At 49.2% G+C, this 25775-nt stretch overlaps 1 protein-coding gene across 6 annotated transcripts in view; it reads right to left on the bottom strand.

Moving 5' to 3' along the window:
* The window catches only part of sick (sickie), a 959410-nt gene that overhangs the window by 237781 nt on the left and 695854 nt on the right, over nucleotides 1-25775 (bottom strand). For all 6 annotated transcript variants that reach the window (XM_077635300.1, XM_077635298.1, XM_077635296.1 and 3 more), the window contains 2 exons: nucleotides 4849-4987; nucleotides 2887-3164 (listed from right to left, as the gene is read on the bottom strand). In XM_077635300.1, the coding sequence (XP_077491426.1) occupies nucleotides 2887-3164; nucleotides 4849-4987 (417 nt within the window). The remainder of the gene's footprint in view (nucleotides 1-2886; nucleotides 3165-4848; nucleotides 4988-25775) is intronic.

The following is a 25775-nucleotide window of genomic DNA, read 5'->3' as shown; positions in this document are numbered from 1 at the left end:
GCCTAGATAGCGATACCCAGAAAAGATATTCCGCCCGAAGGAGAAATTCAAAGCGCGGAACTCCCGGTTGGAAGCCGGACGCGTTACCTTCCGTATGCGGCTAAACAGGAGGCGAAAATGCATATGTACGTGACTGCTGCCCGGTTTTATCAAGCGACGCTAAGCCCTTCCGCGAAGCGGACACTAGGCGGCAAGGCAGGAGAAATGTGAGACATTTCTCTTGTGTCCCTCAAGACTGATCCCAGAGTTAGTTCCCTGTTTGGTGGAGCGTACAGTGGCTGCACACACTGTAACCACTCAGAATGCCTCCGGGAGGTACTTATAAACCACCGGTTCTTGGAATAATAATAATAATAATTGGTTTTGAGGGGAAAGGAAATGGCGCAGTATCTGTCTCATATATCGTTGGACACCTGAACCGCGCCGTAAGGGAAGGGTAAAGGAGGGAGTGAAAGAAGAAAGGAAGAGAGAGGTGCCGTAGTGGAGGGCTCCGGAATAATTTCGACCACCTGGGGATCTTTAACGTGTACTGACATCTCACAGCACACAGGCGCCTTAGCGTTTTTCCTCCATAAAAACCGGTTCTTGGAATAAAACGGTATTCCATATGTGCCATGTCCGTCCTGGAAGGCGCCAAGACCAGCTGTTTCTTATTGTGCAGACAATCACGGTCCGTTTGGATTCATGGTCTTGGTTTTACGGGGCCTAACGTTCCGAAGCGACTCCCGCTATGGGGGACGCCGTAGTGGAGGGCTCCGGGGTTCTTTAACTTGCACTGACATCGCACAGTACACGTGCCTCTAGCATTCCGCCTCCATCGAAATGCGACAGCCGCGGCCGGGATCGAACCTGCGTCTTTCGGGTCAGCATGCCGAGCACCGTAACCACTGAGCCACCGTGACGGAAATCGCGTTACGTACAAGGAGAAGAAATAGAGTCCTCAACGGTTCAAAACGCTGTCGTGAAATCGTGAAATGTGCACTGCTTCGGAGAGCCTACACCGCTGGGCCCCGCGGCCATAGCCGGTGACCTGCAACGCGAGACGTCACGTCAGCTCATTAGGCTCTTTTGGGACGCTGACCCGGGGACGAACTGCGAACACGGGGCGCCCAAGCAGAACGGGGCACAGGTCGCTCGAGGGGAGCAGCTACCGGCACGCAGGCAGGCAGGCCCGCAATGGGCTCATCAATATTCCGGCCGCGTCTCGCGCTCAAGGCGTCGCTGAAGTGGTCACGAAAAAGGAGAACTCGCGGCGGCTAGCGCACGGGTTCAAGCTCCGCCAACCGTGCTCCGACCTCAAGATCACGTGGCAGGTTCCGAGTCGGAGAAAAAAGTAGCCCAGCGAGCAAGGCGCAGCTTGAGGCCGTTTCGTAATTATATCAGTGCTCAATTTCTTTACCAAAACAAGAAACCCTTGTTACAGAGTATGCACAAAAACTACACCGATTGAGAAGGTGCATGAGCAGAACGTGGTGTAGCGCTTTGAGCCAGTGTATCCCCTGAACATCCATATGCAATGCACCTGGTCTGACGAGGCGTTTTCTAATGCCTGCCCCCTACTCTGTCAAGGAGCATTCATTAGGAGCCGCTGATCCCGCTAACCAGCGTGCGACGACAGCGCGCAGACCGTGCGTGGGAAGTGGTAAAACGAAAACAATAAAATTACGGGACCGCATAACTATCATTACGCGACGACAATGCTTTTAGCATTAGGCCTCCTCCTTGCTTTTGATTGCTTCTCTTCTACTTCTTATCTTCTCCTCATAATTTCTTGTATACTGTCCCATGTATTTATTTGCACATTGAAGGTTATTTTCTCAACTTTGCTGGGAAAACTGCTCAACATTTCTGTGCACTTTACTGATCTATTCGTGGTCATGATTAGTCATTTATTTATTTATTTGTTTATTTATGTATTTATTTATTTATTCAGAATACCTAAATCGCCAGAAGGCATTATTGTAGGGTTTTTTTTAGTGCATGGGGATCACACAACGGCAAAAAGTTCGCATTATCGATTTCACAGTCAATTTTTGTGAGGGTTTTTCCCGGGACCGCCCCCTACCGGTCTCTCCTTTCTCTCCCCTACGAGTGAAGAGGGGGACTACCCTCTGTCCACCCTGCCAACCGTGGCAGGCGCACACAACACTGCGCTACCGGACCCATGGACACTTTGTCTTCAGGGTGGGGCTTCCAATGCTAGCGCATAGCGCATTAACAACAACCGACCGACCACGAACGCTTCCCTGAAGGACAACGCCTCCTCAGCTGAGAGGCTCATTAAAAACTGGAGGGGACACTTGAGCTCAACCTTAATTAAGGGTATGACGCGATAGCTTAATGTGTTAGTTCCCGTATGTGCGGAAGGTCATTCTCTGCATAACATTCACGGACCCCTGGGAGTGCTCATGCCACTCCTGGCGCAGTGACGCAGCGGTTAAGCGATGCGCCACCGCCCTGCGATGGCAGGTGCTGCTACCGGCGGGCCTTGTGTGACCCAGGTCGCTCTTCCCGAGCGGCCAATGATTAATTTGACTTCCACCTGCCACGGTGGGCAGCTTGCTCACTATTCGGTGGCCAGTTAGTGATGACGCTGCAAGGCCACGTGACCTAGGTGGGCCATCTGCCTCCTAGGTTGCTTCTCTGGGCGCCACCTGTCAGGGTCATGTTCGTAATTTTTCGCTCACAACGAGGACGCCGACAACGCCAACGGCGGACTTTGTGGACAACGGGGCCTTTAGCGCTCTCGAGTTACAACCGTTAGGCGCGCACGGATTCCTTCGCTCTATCTTACAGCCCATAACAGCGCCAGCTTGCGCAGACGTTTTCCGCCGGTTCACGGACCGCGAACTACCGCGGCACGGTGCAGAGAGAGAGGTTACTCACCTTTGCTCTTGTCCTGCGACTTGTCCTTGGAGTTGAAGAACTTGAACTTGTCCAGCATAGAGTTGTTGTTGTTGTTGTTGCCACCGTGGCTGCTGGTGTTGTTGTTGGTGGTGACGGCGCTGCCGTTGTGGTTGGCTGCGCTCACGTGGGACCCCTTGCTTATCAGGTGGCCGCTGCCCGGTCCGTTGGACTGAGCCGGCGGAGGCTGGCGCACCGGGACGCCAGCGTTCTTGACGGGAAGGTGCGAGAAGGAAGACGAGGAGGCGGTCGACGACGGCCTGCGATAGATGGCGCCATTATCGAAATGCCACGTGGACGTAGGGACATTATCTACGCCGAAACTACGCCGAAACAGAGTGTCTGCCTTCTCCATTGAAGAGGGACGCGAATAAAATTGATCTTTCCATCCAGCGACGAGCACGATAGCGGCGTAGTTTGAGTAAATGACGTTTAGACATTAGTGAAAAATCCGAAGGTACTGTGACAAGGCGACGAGAAATCCTTAAGTCATAGGAACCCCTGTCCGAGCCCTTTCATTTTAGCCTATACAATACCTGCGTAAACGAAACAACACTGCGGATTATAGCGAACGGTGTAGTGTAGGGATTCAGATTAATTTACACCGTCTGTAGCTCTTCAACAAGCGGTGAAAGGAAAATACATAGTTGTGCCAACATTTCGCCTTCCCCTAAACACAGGCCCCCGTGGCCGGTATGGAAACATTAGTTTAGTAACCGAACGCCACATTCCAAGAGCTAGTGCAGCAGCTGCGGTTTTGGAAACCTCCTGGACAATGTAGAGAGCAATGAAAGTCCATAGCGTTAAAATTATCTTCAACCTACACTCTAAGCACGAATAGACCATAGGGAGTAAAAAGAATGTAAGCTGTCTTCCAGCGCACACCCTTTTAGGGGTGCTTTGAGTGTGTCTCTTGGGTCTTTTGAGTGTGTGCGGGCGAAATCAACACGCTGGCGTCCATGGCGTTTTTCCCATCTTGTTGACGTAATTTTTTTTCTTTTTCCGTATCGTATGGACGAAGCATGAGTAGCGAATACAACTCACTTTCGGCTCTTCTCAATGACAGATCCCCCCCCCCTCCCCTTTATTTTTAAAGCACAGAATGACGCCCCTCGGTCACTGTGTTTGCACGCCCTAGGCCATGAAAACGAAACAATACAAGTCCGTCCAGAGCGAACCAGAGGTAAGGTGAATAAATCAGAATGGAGGAAACGAGTGTGCCACGAGATCCAAGCAAACCCAGCGGAACTGAAGAGAAACCTGCACACATTTTTCTTCTCTTTTCCTGGGCAAATAACGGGCTGCGGTAGCTGTATCGCCTCTCCACAGCCTCGTCCTCTCCTCCAATTCCCCGAACCAACATGGACTCGCATGGGATTACGTGACCAAGCAAAGCGCACTTTGTGAGAGCGCCTATTTCCCCGGCTACAGAGATATATAGCATCCCTATTAGCCACGGGTTCAGCTAAGGAGCTTTCGGCATAGGATAGGAAAACTTTTAATGTCCACAGGGCTACCCGCCAACGTCAAGGCAGGCCGGTCCAGTCCACCTTCTAACCTCCTGCTACAGCCCCGATTCCCCTTTCTACACCTACGCCTCGAGGCACAACTGTCGAACAAAAAGAAAAAAAAAAGCGCCACCGCTTTGCATGGAAGAAATTGAACTCTAGGTATAAGCGATCGCTATGAAACTCAAAAAGGCCTACGGCGAGCAAAGGAGAGGGGTACTCCCTCTTTCCTTCCTTCTTCCTCCTTGAGCTTATCCGAGTGGACAATGCATGTCGATGGCTCTAATGTTAGTCCTCCCCTTCTTCCCATCCTGAGATGTATCCAATGGCCTCTTCTTTCCAAGATCTACGTCCACCAGTTCTTTCCATATGCTCTTGGACTCGTCACCGTTCCCCAGTATAGTAGCAAAAAAGAAACACTTCATGACCAGCTCACCTGGACCTGTCGCTGTTGGTGCGGTCCCTGGTGACCACCGCTGACTTTGGCTGCGGGATGAAGGAGCCCGTGTGCGGAGACCCCGACCGCGAACTGTTGCAGCTCGCCGAGGTCTTGGGGGTGGCGATGCCCGATGGGCCTGGGGAAAAAAAAAACAATGGCAGAACAGAACGTTAATTAAGCGACGCACCTTCGCTAATGTTTGTTTTGCGATTGATGAGGTGTGCAACCCGCAAAAAAAGTATATAAATAACTGCGAGAAATTTTCGCGCTATGAAAAAGTACGGCCCATCTTCAGCGGATTTACGCAAAGGAGATAGCAGTAATGGCGCCGCTATAAGAGAACTGCACTGATCAGTTCATCCTGCTCTCGCGAAGATTGCGAGAGCACACTGGGGGGCAGCGATATTGCGGTCCGGTTTTATTTTATTTCATTTTATGACACTTTTTTGTGTTGCTTATAGCCTCAAGGAGTCCAACAGAATTTACTGGTAACAAAATGAAATGAAGAACAAAAAACTTCAGTGCATAGGTACATCACTTGGCATTTATTGAGAGGGGAACCAGAAAATGAATACCTAAGTGGGTAACGAGATAAAAGAACAATGCGGCATTGCATGTGCGCCATTGCATGTGAACCTACCCCAAAACCTGCGCCCAACGCGGTTTGTTTTCATTTATCCAGAAGGTTTACATCAAGAGCTCATTGTATTGCCGAAACGTCCAGGTTGTAATTCGTTTACTGAACTAAGAATATCCGTCCCGCCCAGTAGTCCGAGACGAAACAGTGCCGAGTTGACTTGCGGCCGGCAGTCTTTCTGGGCAGCCGTATATATCGCCCAAGGTGTCGGCCGACCGCACCCTGGTCCGACTCGGAGAAAATTAGCAACCTTGGGATAATCAGCATGCACGGCTCAGCCCGACCAACGGTGCAAAGAATATCACCCACCCCTTCCTGAAAACAAAACAAAACAAAACAAAAAGACGTCTGTCGGCCGCGGCGCTCGCATAACGGTCAGCTATCACGCAACACGCACAGCGAACAACACGCAAACTCACAAATAGACGCCGAAATGCACAGACGCTAAGGGAGCGAAGGGAGCATGCGCACCGAGAACCGCTGGCCGGCCTTATTGGTTAATTACGCCCGTAGTACTCTCGCCTCGGCGCGCCGATAATGGCTCCAGATAACCGCGGGACATGGCGGAATCGCTGCCCGTTACTGTATATGGAACGCAGCCGACGCGGATACAGTATACATGCTCGGCTTTTGCGGTTACTACGGGGCCGGGAGAAGAATCGATGCTCGCACGCGAGAGTGTTATTTTTGGGCGCGCGTCTGCGGCAGAAGGCTAGTCGCTAATTGCTCGGGGCAGACGGCGCGAGGACTGGCTTTGCTACCATAGAGAGAGAAGCGGATTTTCCAGGCCGCAGATGCACCGGAGGCACTGGTTGCCAGCACCGCGTTCTCGCTCGTGTGACATTTTCTATACTTGGTCGGGATAATCTTAAGAAAAGCTGTGCGCCCTTCCTCAAGCACTCGAAGCCCACATCCCGATAACGCTGAGAAGAATTCGAGCGCCGCTGTCGGAACTGCTGCGATGCCGCTGCCGTAGCTAGGCTGCAGAAAGCGTGCATACAATTGTTTTCTCTTCCCTGTCGAACACTTCGAGGAACCGAGAGATGTACACAAACGTAGGAGCATCACCCTGAATACCGCCGAACCCCAACAAGTACCCCACGACCTAAAGCGGGCCAGGCCGGCATGTTGTAGGCACACACCGCAACAGGAGAGCCGCTGAAGCGCAACTCGACAACTAAGATAGTAACAAACTAGAAACAGAAACGAAAAGTACTGATTGCGTATTCCACACGGCAATACGGAGAAGAGCCCCAGATCAGGAAAGGAGTACTACATAAACGCACAAAGTACATTCGTAGTGACTCGCAAAAAGGCCCCCGAAAAAGCAACTAAGTTGTGCCTTACAGTAGATACCAAAGGTTTAAGCTACTAGAGAAAACTGCACCTCTATGTCTGATAAGGCGATGACGCCTATCTCACCCGATTGTCATCATGGATCAACATGAAAAAAATTATTCCCTATTTTTTCTCGTTTTTTTTTCTCTGTCAGTATTTTATCTGCGTCTCAAATAAAGCACGCTGCCCCGTTTCGATGGAGGCGACCTCCACTACCCGCCACGGCGTCTGAGTGGTTCGGGCGCCCGGCTACTGATCCGGAGTACCCGGATTCGAACACGATCGCGGCGGCCGCGTTTCGATTGAGGCGAAACGCAAAGGCGCCAGAGTGCTGTGCGATGTCAGTGCACGTCAAAGATCCCCAGGTGGTCGAAATTATTCCGGAGCCCTCCACTACGGCACCTCATTCTTCCTTCACTCCCTCCTTTATCGCTTCCCTTCCGGCGCGGTTCAGGTGTCCTCCGAGATGCGAGACAGATACTGCGCCATTTCCTTTCCCCAAAAGCCCATTTTTATTTTTAGATTTTTTTTTTTACAGAGACAAGTGCGATTCCGGTTCCTATAGTGACGGAGAGCGAACGCTTCCAAACGCACCTTATACGCGTCGCCCGGTTCGCCCGGCAGAGGCAGCTCTGCAGCACGAACAGCGTGCACAATAAACCGTGCAGATTTACAGGGCACGTTCCTCCTTGCGCGCGCCGCCCCCAACCAGCTCCTTTCCCAGGTGTAGAACCTTGGCGTCCCATCTACGCAATGTTCCGCCAAAATACAGAGCAAGTTTTTTGCACATGTATGACGAGAAAGAAAAGAAAACGAATGAAGATCGTGCATAGCGAAACACCGACCAACGTCCCTAGTCCGAGCAGAAAAAGCGTTTTCATCGGTGACTGCCGCAGCGTGTATATTATACAGGACGTACTTATACATTATGAAAGCGTTTGTTAAAGAGATACGCAGCCGCAACGCAATCAAAGCAAGTCTCACGAACGTCAACTCGAATGTACAGTCGTCCACGCACTTGTCAATACCGCTGGAATCGCGAGCTCTGTCCTGCATTTATGACAATCTCAGCTGCCTGGTGAGCTCGATACAGCGTTTAAAGATATGAGGAGTTACATACGTTCCATGGCAATGTGCATGGACCATAAGGGCAGATTTCGAGCTCTACGCCATTCGCAAATGAGTGCGTGGTGCGCCGCTCGAGCGCTCTAGACAGGTGAGTGGACAATTGTACATGTGCCCACAGATAATTTCGGAACGCGGAAATAAAAAAAAATGCTTGTTAGCTTGACGGTGTAAGCATGTTGCCTAAATATGAAGGGTTAAATTTATTCTGCACTTCACATTGCGACGTGCAGAAAGCACCCCTCAATTTCCGACTGCGCATCTAGGAAGCGAAGAAATGAAGGTTTTCATAGTTTTTGTGTTCCAAAAACTTTTTTGGGCACCTGTGCTCATGGGCTCGCCTCACTTGACATCGGGTCTCTACCGCCATACGACATTGCGGGCTGCATAGACACCCATATCGAAACCATAAATCAACTGGACAATAGTAAACAACACTTCCTACACGCCTGTTCTACTCTCGTTATAGTCGCACACTCGTCTTGCCTGTAACAAGTGCCTTCGACAACATCAAACACAGCGTCATACTGACACACCTCAATGAAACCAACTATGGCCGCAACACTTTCAACTATATCACAGACTTCCTGACCGATCGAGCTGCACTAATCAGAATCCAAGATTCAGAATTTGGTTCGTATCAAATGGTACGCGGGAGACACCACAAGGCGCGGTGCTATCCCCCCTACTCTTTAATTTGGCGATGCTCCATCTCCCGGGCCAGTTGAAGGGTATAGAAGGAATACGGCATGCGCTGTATGCCGATGATATCACGATCTGGGCCACAGAGGGCAACTTAGGGCGCATGGAGGAATGCCTGCAAAAAGCCGCTCACGTAGTGGATCGCTACGCAGGGCACTGTTGTCTCCAATGCGCACCCAACAAGTCTGAATTTGTGCACCTTAGGGCATCTCCTAAGGGCACTACCTAAATACATCTCTCCTTAACAAGTGGCCCCATACACGAGGCCAAAGAGATTCGAATACTCGGGCTATTCATCCATAACCAAAGAAGAGTAGACACAACATTGCACAAACTCCGCAAAGTTGGAGACCAAGTAGGCCGTATGGTCCGTCGCGTCTCCAACAAGAGAGGGTATTTGCGATGCAGGGATGCCGTGCGGCTGGCCCATGCTTTCGTAATCAGCCGAATCCTATATTCGGTCCATTATCTACACTTGCGGAAACACGACGAAGACAAAGTTGAGGTAATACTCCGCAAATTGATGAAGAGGGCACTTGACCTTCCTGTGTCCGTCTCCAATGCGAGACTTCTTGCATTGGGAGTGGTGAACACTTTTCAGGAGCTCAAGGAAGCCCATCTCACAAATCAATACACGAGGCTAGCCCAAACGAAGTCGGATCGGCACTTGCTAGCCCGCCTTCGCATCCAACATGATTTTCACATTCAGGAGCGGGTCCGAGTGCCCGAACTCTGGAGACGCGTCGTCAGAGTTCGACCCATCCCCACTAAGATGGACAAGGAGGATCATAGTGGTCGTCGTCAGGCTAGGGCGGAAGCCTTAGCGCACCACTACGGGAACAAACATGGTGTCTTTTACGTAGATGCAGCTGGGCCGACCCACGGGGGTTGTTACACGGCCGCGGTCATATATCAAGAAATACAGGTGGATGGGTTTTCCTTTCGAGCCCCAGGCACAACACAAGCTGAAGAGGTTGTCATCATCCTAGCTGCTTCTTATTCAAAATCCAAACACATAATAATAGACTCGCGTTCGGCATGTCGCAATTATGAGGCTGGCTGGATAACTACACTAGCTGAACGAATACTAAGGAACTGCAGCTGGGATACCGATCCTACACTCCGCTGCCTGGTTTGGACTCCGGGCCATCAGGGCCTAGCAGGAAACGAAGCTGCAGACGCGGCGGCCCGAGCACTCATTCGCCGGCGTTCCCATTGGCTCCTGAGCACCTGGAACCTGAAGGTAGCTGCTTACTCTCCTTCAAAGCTATAACATCCTATTATAAGGATAGGCATCGCCTCTACCCGGCCCCTGCAGAGGGACTGGGGAAAGCAAACGAACGCGTTCTACTCCGATTATTCACTAACACAATGCTGTGCCCGGCAGTACTAAAACACTTCGATCCCGCGTTCACTGGCAGTTGTAAACACAGTGGGGAGGTGGCTGATGGTTTGGGCTTGCCAGCGCAACTCAGCTCTCACCCCCCACCCCAACCCTACCAGAGCGGAATGGGAGGCGGCCCTGCTTGGCTGTTCGGACCTTCAGGCCCAAAAGGCTTTCGTCAAGAGGGCTAAGCTGGTGGTTTCGACCAATAAGGTCCCGGAATAAGGACTCCACCCATTGCGGGGCTCTTTAAAGAGCCTCACCTCTTTCATTCAATAAAGGCCTTTCACCACCACCACCCCGCCCACGGGTTGCTAAGGGAAAGAAAATTTTCGGGATGAGAGGACCTGGGGGAAAAGAAAGTAATTGGCGAAAAATTTTAGCAGGCGTTGAGGAACTTGTTATAATCCCACACTCGCCTAGACTATAACAAGAGGTACCTGAACACCTGGTGCAGTTCCCGCTGGCGTTAGGAGTTCCTCCTTTTCCCGCTAGTCTTCACCCACCGTGAAAATTTGTTTTCGCTCAGAAACCCGCCAGACAGTCCCATCGTTTTCCAAGAAACTCGAAGTATCTGTTTTATAGTGGCGTTACTCCGTTCACCTAAGCCTTTTCGCTCACGGTTAGCGCCCTGGTTCCTTCGCCTGCTCAATGACACGTACAAGCCTAAAAAGAATAAAAAAGGTCTCGCGCGCTTTTCTTTTCTCGCTCGATTAAAAGCCGTTAAAAGCACTCAAACCTGTCCTCGGATGCCTAGGCTTTCACGTGGGCGGCGACCCCCAGCAGAACAATCGCGCCGCGTCTTTCCGTTCGCCACTGACAAAAGTGATGCATCCCGCAACCCACGGGCTTTCGATCGGCGCTTCTAAACCTAAAAGCTCGCATGTTCCGTTATCCCCGATGGCCCTTCCTTCCTTCTGTATATTTCGTTGCCTGTGCATCGCTCCGCGCGCACACAAACAGCGACAAAAACATGTTCGCGAGGCGTCTTCAAAAGAGGGGGTAGGAGGGTAGGGGAGAGAGCCAGCGCAGCACTGCGCGATGCCCTATAAGCGGCAACCTGCATGTTTACACAACTGCGGGCGAGGGGGGGGGGGGGGGGGGTATTCTCTTCCAGCGCCCATCACAGAGGCAAGCACCGCAAGGTAAACAAACACCGCTCGCTCAGCCGCCCGGCACGATGCAACAACCTTCCAGTGCGTATGGACGCCTCGCCCATTCTCCTGGCTGCCACCGCTCCCGTGGTCGACTCTGGGCCTCCAATTCCGCCGTAGGGTTTTGCACTGGCCGGGCTAAAGGGGCACTGAACACGATTCGACAATTCCATACATCGCCATTATCTTTTTCTGACAAAGTGCAGTGATGTTCCATACGGGATATTTTCCCTTTTCAGAAACAGAAGAAGTCTTTATTTACGTACGGAATTGATGTGCACATCATATCACACACAAGCAGGTCCCGAAGGCAGTGACTGTATTGGGACCTCATAAATAAGTATATCAAATGAAACACGCGGCAGCTTGCGCGACATGAAATATATGAAAACTGAGTACATACAGAGTATACATTATAATGCAGGCACGTAGAAGGGAAGTGAAAACTACTACAGAGAAAAACAGAAGTCACGCACTATTATGCAAAAAACAGTCAAACTGATACCATAATGAAATTTGAAACAAAATTTCCGAAGATAGGAAGCTGTACTATCGCGATGAAAAGAAACGCGAACGCGGCGCCTACGCCCTGCGCTGTTAGAATTTCTTTTTATCGCGCTTTTACCTGGATGCTAAGAAAAGCGCTCTAGTCTTCCTAGAATGGGCACGTATTAATCTAGCGTCTTTAGTCTGCCATCGAATTAGAAGCGTGATGAAAAGAAATGCAAACAGCGGAGCGCCTAGGCTCCGCTCTGTTGGTTCTTTCCATCGCCCCTTTACAAGAGTGAAAAAAAATAAAGCGAAAGTGAAAAATAAAAGTGCCTCTGAGGATTCTCTGCTATAAAATTGTTCGTTTGAAGCAAGCTTTGATGTCAAAGAGTGAGTTAACGTTTAGCGACTGAATTTTCAATTCAGTCGCTGAAGTGTTTCAGACAGCCGGTGTCTTTTACTTTAGAGAACTTTAGTGCTAACATTTGGCGAAAAGAAATATTTCATGGATTCTCGGGGAATTTTAATAACCGATATTTTCAGTTTTTTCCCCTCAAACTGGTGACTTTTCCAACCGCTGGAGGGCAAAAAGGGACCGAAATGGGAGGTAGCAGTAGAAAAATATCTTTACTGACGCCTGTTTGAGGAGTTTTTTTTTTTTTCAACAGAAAAGTGGCCTAGAAAAGGTCGTGCGATTTTTTTCATTTTTGTTCCCAGCTATTAGCCCGAAGAATACGCCGTGATGACATCTCCCGCGGCGGCATTGTGAACCTACGACAGGCGTAGCTCTGGTTGCCAGTGTTAAAAGCCGTCTGCAAGGCCTGTATTGCTGAGGTAACGGCATAGGCCAGAGTGGGGTATATTCATGTCACCTGCGGCTAGACACACGACTGAATTTTTCGTGGCCCTTGGAATCGTTTTGACATCTGTCTCGCTTGGCGGCACTTCGTTGCATCAACGACCTGTATGCAATTGTTCTTTTCCCGAAAATGTGCCCCTATATACGTGCATGTACGCGTTGTCAGAAGTCCGGCTCTCTTTTTTTTTTTTGCATGAGTAAACAGGCCCCGAGAGGCCACTTCTCTCATTTTGCAATGATAAACAAGCTACATTTTGCGTTGTGCATGCATTTACAGCGTTCTAAAAACGCATCAAAGTTATTGCGCACGGTCTTCTAGTTGTTTCAAGGAATTTAGTATACAACAATTCTTCCTCGGCAGCAGGGGCCACTTTTTGAAGGATCCCAAACAAAAAAAAAAGCGCAGCTTTGTCACGTTAAACATTAACGCGTTTCGTGTACCATCAAAAAGAGCTAATAGATTATCCACATTACTTAACCTCTTTCTTTCCGCCAAGCAGAGAGTTTCATGAGTAATTCGCCAAAGGGTGACGTGCTCTTATCGTCGACGCGATATTCTCAATTAGTAGCTCTTTCCACACAGGGTTTAGTTTCGGTTTTATGGTGATTAACGTCACGAAGCGACTCAGGCTTTGAGGGACGCCGTAGTGAAGGGCTCCGGATAATTTCGGCCACCTGTGGTTCTTTAACCTGCATTGACATCACAAAGTACACGGACCTCTGGAAATTCGCCTACACCGAAATTCGACTGCAGCGGGCGGAATCGAACCCGCGTCTTTCGGGTCAGCCGCCGAGCACCATAACCACTGGGCCACCGTTCACGAAGGCTCCACACAGGGATAATATCGGCAGGGCAATACACATCGGGCTCATGGCCCTGGTTCGCAACCTGCTTCGACTCCATATTAGTGTTGCTTCTCGCCAATAAATCGCCACGAAGATATTGTCACCTAGCGATGTACTCATAACCCTGAAAGCCTTGAAACATTGCAAGCGTTGCAAGCCATTGCAAGTGGCTGGGATGTCCGGCTGTTGAGCCAGTGTTTGAGGGATCAAATCTCGGCTGTGAAGAGAGCATGTCGATGGGGACGAAATGCAAAAGCGCCCTTGAGATGTGCGGCGGCATTGCGTGTTCAAGAATCCCGGGGTGTCTAAACTATTCCGGAGCATCCCGGCTTACGTACAACGAAAACATGAGCCACGGAAATCGCTGTAATCGAGATAGTGCAATGCAAGGTTGCAAGGTTACTCGGCACTGCAAATGAAGCGCAAATGCAGTCTAAACTGGCTTTTAGTTTCGAAACAATAGCGATTAATGCCTGATTGAAGTAAGTAATCGCCACTCGAAAACGACGCCTACCAATTATTACTTTTTATTATTACTTTTATATATTTTAACTCGCCCAACCGGGCCTCAGGCGCCCCTCAAGCTACTCTAGTAGCTATCCGTCCGAGGCGCATTTCTTGTATTTCACTGGATGAAATAAAGATTCAAATCAATTATGTAATGCTGTTGGTGAGAACAGTCTGTCACTGATAAATCACCCGCTGGCTAACTCATTCACTCTACTACGCTCTTGCACGCCCACTCCAACACAGACGCGTGTTGCCTGCCCCGGCTGTGTACCAAGGGATGCGGTGGTGACCACCAGTTACTAACTTACAAGCGTCTTCATGCAATCCCTGCGTAATCATTCACTGGTGCATTCGTTTAGTCCCTAACTGTTCCATTATTGACGCACAACCGAATTCTCGCGACCAGTCGGTGCCTAGGCGCAACCGCGCCAGAAGCCCCATCCCTTCGGGGGCTGTGCCGCTGACAAGCAGGCAATAAGAGTGCGCGCGGCAGAGATGACTTCCAGGGCGGCTTCCAATCTGGCGCGAGGAGCCCGTCCCAAGGTAAACAGGCTCCTTTCGGTTCCCTCCTAGGCGAAGCGGATGCATACAGGGGAAAAAAAGGCAGGGAGAAGAGAACAAAAAACGATAAAGCACCGCGTCTTCACAGGGGGGAGCAAGCGCCCGTGTTCGGAAGCCCCGCCGGCAGCGGCGCTCAAATATTTGGGGAGAAACTCGGGCCTTGTATAGGCGCCCCAGCAGAGGCTGGACAGAAATGGAAGCAGGCGACGGATGACGACACCGCCCCGGTATGGAATGGCCACGGGGAGGAGGGAAGGTGAGGGGGAGGGGGAGGCTCCGACAGAGAGGCCCCGCGGTGGCGTGTGGCACGGTAGCGATGCACACGCTTCACACGCTCAGCTCGAAATGAAGAGACACGTTACTGCAGGGACAACTTGATATCGGATATTACACCTGGGGACAACTCTTGAAATTGGGGAATTCATCTGCAGACAACTGCAGACGCTTGAAGCATCAGTCAGATGCTTGCACTCAGGGACCCTAATCTCACGAAGGCTGGAGGAACTTAAGTCCTGATCTCTTCCAAGCTTAGGCCTGTCAAATGTTCTTAAGAGCCGCGCCACACGGCTTAGAAGCAAACCCGCTGGGCTGTATAGTTTCGACAAAGACTGTACCTATTTAGCAACATCAATAGCCCCCTTTCCAGTGCTGGCAAATGAGACCGTGTTGTTGCGGACTTGGGTCTTGTGGGCAGCGGGCTCCGGGGCGCTCTGAACCATGTTCCATCAGCGGTCATATCACCCAGACGTGAAAGTGCGCACTTGAAATGAGGTGCAGGAAAGGCTGTTACAATCATCCTTGTCACTTCTTTAAAACGGTTTAGAAGAGACGTCAGGAAAGATGCGCATCTCTCCTGTCGTCTCTACCCTTTTTCCCGGTGGATGTCTTTTTAGCGCACAACCTTTCAAAAATTATTTAAGCCGGTCCGGTGCCAAAGGCTTGTCAGTTTGCTGTGCTACAGCTCAGTCGGGCCTATTATCTCCGACGCTCCCGAAAAGGAGCCACCCCGGAACTACTAGTACCTCGAGCCATCCTGTCTGGGACTCCATGCCCCATTGTTCTGCCTTCATATTGAGCCATTTGCGTGCTTGAAGCGGCGCCCACGGGCGGCGATGTTTTCAAGGTCGTGCTTGGTGCCCGAGCAGTTGCGGGTTACCCCACAAGGAATCGACATTCAACGATCGCGCCGGGGAACACAGTCCGGGGTCAATACGTGTGGGAAGAAAAGCGATCAATCACTGAAATGCACCGAACATCAGCACTGCTTTCGCGCCACAACCTACTGGGGGCTCTGTGCTGCGACGCCCAGGGAACTGTATTGCGAAGGGAGGCGTAACGCGCAGAAGTGTTTTCGGATTGCATCAACGCTCACGAGTTATTTTGGCTCATTAATACAGCCGATGAGAGGGTTGCTAATAAGAAGACAGGTCACGTGTTAGCAGGTTGGTTCACGTATTCTTTACAGGAAAAGTTTTAAAAAAAGTAAAATAAAAGTTAGGAAGCCCACTTCTCAGGACTATTAAACATTTAACGACACTTGTGAACTGGAAACCATCACACACCTCATATTCAGCAAGACTATACAAGCATCAACTTCATCTGAACACAACACTAATTTCTGCCTATACTTTTGTCTTGTTAATGTCTGTCTCGAGTGTTTCAAAACAGGCTTAGCGATGTGCTTCTGTTGGTGATTACTCACTTACCGAGCACACGATATTGCCTTTTGTGACAAGCCTGGCGAACGCTAAGCATTTTGTGCTGTAAGTATCGAGGAAATCTGATAAACCACACTGCCTCTTAACGTCCACAATACCTCAGTGGTACAGTTTGAGATCAGAATGATGAAAAACAAGGTGTTCGTATTATGAAAGGTCGTGCAGGTGACATAAACACGCACGTGTCATGGACATGCTATTAACGTGCCATGAATATGGGAATAACGGGTGCACTGGGCTGGGCGTTTGTGCAAAGCGCGAGACGTGTGTTGATTGATTGATTGATTGATTGATTGATTGATTGATTGATTGATTGATTGATCGATCGACAGGTCTACTGATCGCTGGCAGCTAGCATCATGCAGCGAAATGGCTTAACACAGCCTAGGACCCAGCGAACTCGCAGCTCCAACGATGCAATGAAAACATGGCGATCGCTTCCTCCAAACTTATGATTCAAGCGCATAACGGGACATCGACACCCTTCCAAGAAACAGTGTTGTGGAAGTTAAATTCGCTTAACTCGCCTCATAGAAAATAAAATACAGGAAAAGACAACAAAGACTGTCTCTTGCGAGAAAGCATTATTCATAGTGAAATAAGGGGCGCCAGTCAGTCATCCGCGCCGTCAGCGCTCCGGTGCAAGGCAGGAAATGCACCGGCGTCCGGGCGACGACAGGCGCCTCGATGACACGCCTGGCCTCATCACAGCTCGCGACGTCCTTGGGTGGCAGTCACTTGGCCTGTTCGTGCTCGTGATGATGACGCATCTGGAGAGCTCTCTATGCGAGAGATATGCGGAGAACAGACATGTTTTTTTACCCCCTTTTACGTTGGCACTAGGTGCGCTGTCAAAGGAAGGCCTTTCCGTTACTTATAAAATGTGGAGAAGAAATGTTCAAACATTTCTGTTATTAGTTATTTAGCCGTTAGTGCGCGTGCCGTTACCATGAGATTAAAAATTTGTTTCCCTTTAATTGCTTACTGTAAACATCAAAGTATCAAGTGGAGGAATAAATGAGAGCAAGCGTTACGAGGTAACGTAGATTTTCGCTCTCTAAGGAGGGTGGCGCGCACTGGGGAAAGAAAAAAAAACAGATGGAAAAGCAGATGGAAATAGTCCTTCTATCTTGCATCGTGCGCACTTGTTGGCACCGCCACTGTGTGAAGAAAGCACTCGCCGAACAACAGCATGCTTTTACTACATCTCAGGTAACGAAACACGCCGACCCTATGGACCCGGAACTCACGAGCGGAGGATACACTAATTCCCTTGTTTAATTAATCTCCGATACACTTATGACCCTGGGGGCTCTATAAAACAGAATAGTGGAAACAGAGATTACAGTGGCTGCCGGACGGTATACACCGTATATGAAAGCAACTATAACCTACAATTTTTCACAAAAGAACGAAATAGGAACGAAAATAAAAATAAAGTATCGACGAACACATGAGTTCCGTACGCGAAGTACGCCAGAAATAAAAGAATATAATAACTACCAAGTTTTCAGCAATAAATGAATGATGTGTTAATTGAACGCTCCAATATAGGCAAGACGCACTACGCTATAGTTACAACAAAACCTATCATGAGAAGAAGAGGAGGGAAAAATGGTTTATGGGGGTTTAACGTCCCAAACCAACTCAGGCTATGAGAGACGCCGTAGTGAAGGGCTCCGGAAATTTCGACCACCGGGGGTTCTTTAACGTGCACTGACATCGCACAGCACACGGGCCTCCAGAATTTCGCCTCCATCGAAATTCGACCGCCGCGGCCGGGATCCAACCCGCGTCTTTCGGGCCAGCAGGCGAGCGCCATAACCACTCAGCCACCGCGGCGGTAAGAGGAGGGAAAAAGATTGATCACGCAGGTTCCCATAACTATTAGGAATATTATGACTTTATAAATTTACAATGAACCGCGCTGATGGTAGCTAACTGTCCTGTCCCAAGTACGCAGCGCCTTATTTTCTTACTGATTTATGCATTTTTTTCATACCCTCAAGGGCAACAACAATTCAGAGGCAAGTGGTTAGAAAAGAATACAAAAGAGAAGCGCCATATTCCTGGTCTTACAAATCTGTCTACAGTAGTCAGCACAGAATTGTGGGTGCAAGGCAGAAGAAAAAAAGATAATAAAAAACAGCCACCATAGCGTAGTAGAAAACCACAATATTTGAAAAGATCAAAGTGTTCTGGGCTTCTGCTGCTTCGTAAATGAAAACAGATACAAATATTGTGTGATCTTGACTTCCTGTAATTAACTTTTGAAACAGACCAATGCGGCTTTAGAATTGCAGTGCGCGTCAAATTCATATGTGGCAAATATGAGTTCTCGATTGTTTCGCACTTTACGAAACAGGGGCCCAAAATAGAACCAGATATAAAGTCACAGTAAATCCTGCCCTCAGTGTTCCTAGAGGTGAAGTTTGAGCATTTACGCGTCTGCCTAATCGCTAAATCTGCAAAACGGGATTTTAGTAAATTGCAGACACTCGGAAAATTTTCTGTCATAGAAATAAGATGACAAATAGAAATTCTGATTCCAACAGTACTAAGATATAAACTTGCCTATAAAAGTCGGCAAGTTTCCTTCAAATGACTTCACCGACTGCTTCAGAGTAACACCAGCACACATGTACAGTCAAGGAAAAAAACTCTCTGGACGAGGTGCTCCGTAAACGAAGCCGATAGCTCTATTATTAGCAGCTGGCTGGAGACCACACTTGCAAAGGTGGAAGAACGGAATGTTGACTTCCACCTCCACAAGTTGGTCTCCAGCCGGTCGCAAATAATAGAGCTACCGGCTTCGTTTACGGAGCACCTCGTCCAAAGAAGTCGGTACTTACAGCGGATGCCCCGAGCAAAAGCTTCCCCTTTAATAATAATAATAATAATAATAATAATAATAATAATAATAATAATAATAATAATAATAATAATAATAATAATAATAATAAATGGTTATTTGGGGAAAGGAAATGGCGCAGTATCTGTCTCATATATCGTTGGACACCTGAACCGCGCCGTAAGGGAAGGGATAAAGGAGGGAGTGAAAGAAGAAAGAGGTGCCGTAGTGGAGGGCTCCGGTTATAATAATTTCTACCACCTGGGGATCTTTAACGTGCACTGACATCGCACAGCACACGGGCACCTTAGCGTTTTTCCTCCATAAAAACGCAGCCGCCGCGGTCGGGTTCGAACTCGGGAACTCCGGATCAGTAGCCGAGCGCCCAAACCACTGAGCCACCACGGCGGGTAAGCTTCCCCTTTCTGTCGCCAAACTTACTCCTGGGCGATTCGGCCCGGTGAGGGCTTTTACACCGACAGAGTCTGACGTCTTCATCGCTGCTCGGAAACACTGTAATCCCTTGTTTCTACAAGGACTGGAAGCCAGTACAGGGCCACCTCTCAGGGCCCTTTTTCACAGCACCCTACCTGATTTTCAATCGTTCTCCATCCTCTCCCTCAAAACACGCTTCACGCGCCCACCATGAGTAAGACAGATTCCGCGCCTTTCTTTTCACCGCAAACCCCCCCCCCAGAAGAAAAAAATCTTCCCCCATGGCGCTGATGTGCCGGTCCGACCCGTTGCTGTGGCTCAGTGGTTAAGGAGCTCAACTGCTGAGCCGGAGTACCTGGACTCGAACCCGAACGCGGCGGCGGCGTTTCGAGGGAGGCGAAACTCAAAAGGCCGACGTGTGCTGTGCGATGTCAGTGCCCGTTAGAGATCCCCAGGTCGTCGAAAATTTTTTTCCGGAGCCCTCCACTACAGCACCTCTTTCTTCCTTTCTTCTTTTACTTCCTCTTCTGCTCCCTTCTCTCACGGTGTGGTTGAGGTTTCGACTGAGAAGTGAAACATTAACTGCGCCACTTCCTTCTTTGCAAAACGAATGTTTCCTTTTTCAATTGTATGCCTACCCGTATTGGAAACGTTTTCGGGCTTCCATTTCCTTCACCACCTGCTCCACTTGCTCGCTGTGGCGTCGCAAACACCAACCGCTAAGCCTACTAGTGTTGGAAACTACGCAGTCCTCTAGTCCCCAAAAAATTGACACGCGGAGTGGCCGGTAGCCAACAGAGACATTTTCACATGCTTCATGCTTCGTGTTTTCACTCGCACTTCCCGAAAAACGGTCTCGAAAATCATCAATAACAGAAGTGTTCGGTGCGCGCGCAACATCTCCCGCCGCCGCACGCAGGTCCACACCGCCGGAGCAGGCACGACTGTTTGCAGACGCTTCCGGCTGGACGCTCGAAACGGGACTCCGGAGAAATACGAGAGGACGAAAGAAACCGCACCGGGAAGATCAAAGCCGAAAACAAAATGCAACAGAAAAGCGCACCCGTGCGTCGCGTGTGTCTATGCTCACGACCACCTGGAGAAAGGGGTTGTATACCGGCGGCGCGCCGACCACCGACAAGCCCGCATCTGGGCACGCACCCGACGCATCTCATCTTCCCCAAACACAGACAGACCGGCAGGCCTCGAATGTAAAAGAAGCAAATGGAAGCTCGACGCTGCAAGAAGGCGCAGCGAGACCCAGGGGGGGGAAGGGGGGGGGGGGGGTATGCCTAGTGAAACGTTGCCAGCCGATCTCTTCACTGTTTACGTCTCGGCCATCTGTTGCTGGCGTCGACACGCGATAGCCTTCGGAAAGTGGATGCAGGATGGAGCACGTGCGAAAAGCAGACGGTAAAGCAGAACGAATATGGCAGGACTAACGCTCAGTCATTGAGCACGGTGAGCATCGCGGACAAGAAGACTGCCACACGTGCACGTTTCCCTACTGAACTAGATTAGCGGGGTCAACATTTCGCGACGTATATATTGCCCAGAATAAACACGGTGGGCCAAAAGTTAGCTTTCTGCAGTCGTCAGGTATTATAGTTCACAATCAAAGTCGAACCTAAGGTCAGGTACAGAGCAGAAGTAGAAAGCCTACACCTCTGCGTTCCACAAGTGTGAGACAACAAACAACACGTACGCTTTTTTTTTTTTAATCCAAATGCATCCACGATTGGCATACCAACCACCCTCTGTGGCACTGACAGGCACTGAAGTAAGTGAACGAGGTATACCTCGGTACGAGTCAAGTGCGTGAGCAGTTTACCTGCAGTTTCAAGAATAATCGGAGGAGGAGGCATTGTTTAGTGATTACTGGAGATGTTCGTCTACCTGAGAAGGCACTCCAAGATAGCGTGAAAAATAAAAGATGAAATGAACGCACACAACACTTTCGCGCACGAACATATTAACACAGGATTTTCAGGCGATGCGTATCAGACCCGTGCAAACAAAAAGCTATTTCATTTCATTTCATTTATTGAATCATCACGGCCAAATACATTAAAGAGGGGAGTGGTTGCAAGACAAAAATACATAAACAGATGCGATGCATATTGCAAAACAAGGTATTTTCATCCTCTTGCTATACAATGTTAGCTAGTGCAGAACGAAAATGCTGGTTATCACTAATGTCGACGATATCTGCGGGAAGGCCGTTCCATTCACGTGATGTACGACGCAAGAAAGACTGAAGTGTCGTTCTAGTATAATATGTTTCAATGCCAACTTTGCGACGATGATCAATGCTGTTTTACACGTATCTGGGGGACGAAATCAGGGCATCGGGTAGCATGAAATGATAGCACAGTTTATGAAAAAGGCTCAGACGAATTATCTGCCGGCGGGATGCTAAAAGAGGTAAAGAAAGATTAGCTTTCACGCCTGTCACACTCCCGGTACGGTTAAAGTTGGACAAGATAAAACGAGCAGCGTTATTTTAGACCAACTAAACCAAAGTAATTACTTTGGTTTGGTTTATGAGTGTTTAACGTCCCAAAGCGACTCAGGCTATGAGGGGCGCCGTAGTGAAGGGCTCCGGAATAATTTCGACCGCTTGGGGTTCTTTAACGTGAACTGACATCGCACAGTACACGGACCTCTAGAATTTCGCCTTCATAGAAATTCCGCCGCCGCGGCCGGGATCGAACCCGCGTCTTTCGGGTCAGCAGCCGAGCGCCGTAACTACTGAGCCATCGCGGCGCCTGCAAATTAATTAGTTTTTCATTACGGGGATCTCATACGGCGGCGGAGTATTCCAGTTCAGAGCGTATTAGTGTTTTGTAAAATAATTTCAAGGACAATGGCGTTTTGGAAAAGTTACGGCGCACGTAGCCCAACATGCGGTTAAATTTATTAGTAATGTACTGAATATGGCGCGTTCAGTTAAGGTCCGCATAAATGTGGACACCTAAGTATTTATATGAAATGATTGCTTCTAAGGGAACCTTATCTCAGTAGTACACAGTGGGACTTTTGTCGCATCTTGATACTCGCATAATTTTACACTTATTAGTATTGAGTTCCATAAGCCATCCAATACACCAAAGAAGATTGAGAAGAGTTTGTTTTATAACTAACCTGAGCTGTGTAACGCTAGGCAATTAGTTGCACAGAGCAGTTGGTAGAGCTGTGTCGGAAATGAAAAGGATATTTAAATGTTCTGCGGGAAGCTGTAAAATTAGTGCAGCTAAATAACAAGCGCTCAAGGTGTTCGCAGACACCACATGTCAGGCACAGCAGACTGCTGAAAAATCCCAGTTTGTGGAGGAAGTAGTCATTGTATGTGCTGCATCCAGGCGAATTCGTTGCAAGTAATCGCGGGATGCGCCATTAAGAAAGACAAGGTCGCGCGCCACCAGCGACAGGAATACCGACCGTGCAACTCTTCACCTCCTCAAGGTTGCTAAAAGCGGCACACACCCATCGTTTACAAATCAACCCGAGAGAGAGAGCAGCCTCCGCGGTACCTGCGGGAAGAACAGAAGAAAAAGAAAGAGATAGAAAGAAGGATGTGGAGGAAGTTTGGTTTATGGTTTATGGGGGTTCAACGTCCCAAAGCGACTCAAGCTGTGAGGGACGCCGTAGTGGAGGTCTCCGGAATAATTTCAACCCCCTGGGGCTCTTAAAAGTGCACTGACATCGCACAGTACGCCCGCCTCTATGATTACGCCTCCATCGAAATTCAATCGTCGCGACAGGGATCGAACCCGCGTCTTTCGGGTCAGCAGCCGAGTGGCATAACCACTTAGCCACTGCGGCAGAGTACAGTTGGAGGTAGAGAAATTGTCTTCAAAGCCTCTTATTAGATGATGGAGTGAACCTATGAGAGAACTACGATTTTGGATGCTCTATTAGGTACTTTGTACACACTGTGCGCGAGTGTTGTTTCGACGCGCGCGCGGTAGTCGGAGAAACCTAAACAAACGAGGCGATGGAGACGCAGTGTATTTGGCCTCGGTGACGCCCTGCCTTTCCCTATGGGCCACAGGCAGCGGCCGGTGTGGACATCTCCCGCAAGCGCATTCATTGGCCAGCTCGGCCCGCACCGGGGTCGTCGAGTCCGCAGGGAAATTCCCTCGGCACGCGTCCAATCAGCCTCCCCCGCAGATCAGCAGCGCGGAGAGGTGTATGCAGCTCACCCGTTTCCTGTTGTGCTCTGATAGATTTTGTGCTCGCGAGAGTGCGTGCGTCGGGGGTTTTGGCAAGTCGAGTGAGTGCTCAGTAGCGCGTTTGCGGCGCTTCGCAGTAGTGTGACCCCAAGGGAGGACGCTTTGCCCCGGCTTTCTTATTCAAGGATACTGCATTTTATTTCTTGAGAGAAAACTGCATCAGTGGCGGCGGAACGAGGCAAAGTGTGGTTTTTACGCTCGCCCTCAATCGACGCCTTCTATCCAGTGGCTATATACATAACTTAAAAAAAAAAGGCTTTTTGAGTTAGATGAGCGTTTTTTCGGCATAGCATTGTCATCGGTGTAGTACATCAGAATACAGCGAAGATGTGCAAACTAGCAGACTGGTTAACTATAATATTGAATACTTAACTTCTTAACCATTACTGTTAGGCTCCTTAATTATTGAGAGGCACGCAGCCCACCGTAAGTAATATTCATGCTGGTGTTTATATAGAGTTTCGAAAAGGTGGTTACCTTCGGCGCTGTGGAACAACATACATTTGAGAACAGCGCACCAAAATGCACGGGCTTTTGAGAACCTTGAGGCAAAGAAATCTCTCCAGTGCACGTAATCGTTAAAATTGCCAAAATGTGTTTGGCCGCAGCACCGAGGATAACCGCGTTTCCGAAATTCTAAAACATTATATCGATACTACTTACGAGGACCTGTACGCCTCTTAACAATTAAGGAGCCTATTAGTAACTGTTAAGAAATTAACTATTCAATATTAGTTAACCAGTCTGCCAGTTAACGCTTCTCAGCTTTATTTTGATGTACTACACCGCTGACAATGATGTGCCAAAAATCGCTCTTCTAACTAAAAAAACCTGTTTTTAAAAACTGTAAAAACTTAGGTGAAACGCACTGTATATCAAATGCGGTGAGCGGTTCAGAAACTGACGAAAACGAAATCGCAGGCTCGTATCGCGGGTATCAGCACTAAGCCTGATGACATCATCATCATCATGCATCATCTGGGGGGGGGGGAGGCGATGGGGCCAGGCCCCCCCCCCCTCCTTCTGAATACCAAAAAATTCAGGGGGACACTTTGTTGACCTAAAGTGCAGTGAGGCGAAAGCCTTTAGCGCGGTGTTGATGCTTGTGTCACTGATGTGTGGTTAAGATGTCAATTAAGTACACAATTGTTTGTGAATCCTAAATGCTGGAGACACTGGAGGGCGTTTGGGAGGCATCCGTCTGATTTGGCGCCTTTCTGCAAACACTGTGCAGTGTCCTAGACCAGGAGAACATATACTGAAGAAGGACGTTCTGTCGGGCTAGTTGGTTCATGATGAACAGAAAGGGTATAAACTGCGCGAACAAGAAGGGACGAGAGCGCTTTATCTGTCGATTTGTGTGCCTCTCGTCCTGTCTTGTTCGCGCAGTTTATAACCTTTCTGTAGAACATATACGTTGGCAGGAAGTAGCGTAGTGGTTAGCACGCTCAGCTGCTGAACGTAAGGATGGTGGTTCGAATCTCATCGTGCACAAGTATTTCTTATCTTATGGAGTTGGAGAGCGTAACGGACGGGCGGACGGACGGACGCGAGCATGAGCCATGAAAGGCTTTCGCCTTAACATTTTGGCAGCTGCGCTCGTCGATGAGTTACCCCAGACGCTGGATGTAACGCCGGACGGATGGACGGGAGCATGAGCCATTAAAGGCTTTCGCCTTAAAGTAACTTCCTTGGGCCCCTACAGAAAAATACGGTGCGTTCAGCGCATACCGGAAGTTGATTTGAATATCTGCTCTGAATGGACGGCTATGGCAGCAGAAAACACGCGGTTTTGGCACTAAGCAGGCTACATTGAGGGCACTTGCTGGGAAAAACTTCGATCAGTGGGCTAGCGTCCATCATCTTCGTTCAATCAGTGCGACCTCGGTGTCTGTGAATAATAAATAATAATTATTATTAATCGATCAGCGCGCTGATCGACTGATTCGTCTATTAATTCATTCATTAAGCAATTTATTTATTCATTTGCTGACTGATTGAATGTGGCTAATTAGTAGTTAATCGATACGTGCCAGCCCTGACGAAGGGAAATACCATTGATATCGTGCGACTCTTGTCA

This window comes from Amblyomma americanum, chromosome 8, assembly GCF_052857255.1.
Source record: "Amblyomma americanum isolate KBUSLIRL-KWMA chromosome 8, ASM5285725v1, whole genome shotgun sequence".
NCBI lineage: Eukaryota > Metazoa > Arthropoda > Arachnida > Ixodida > Ixodidae > Amblyomma > Amblyomma americanum.
Note: the sequence above shows the minus strand (reverse complement) of the source record. Positions and strands in the feature narration are given on the sequence as shown.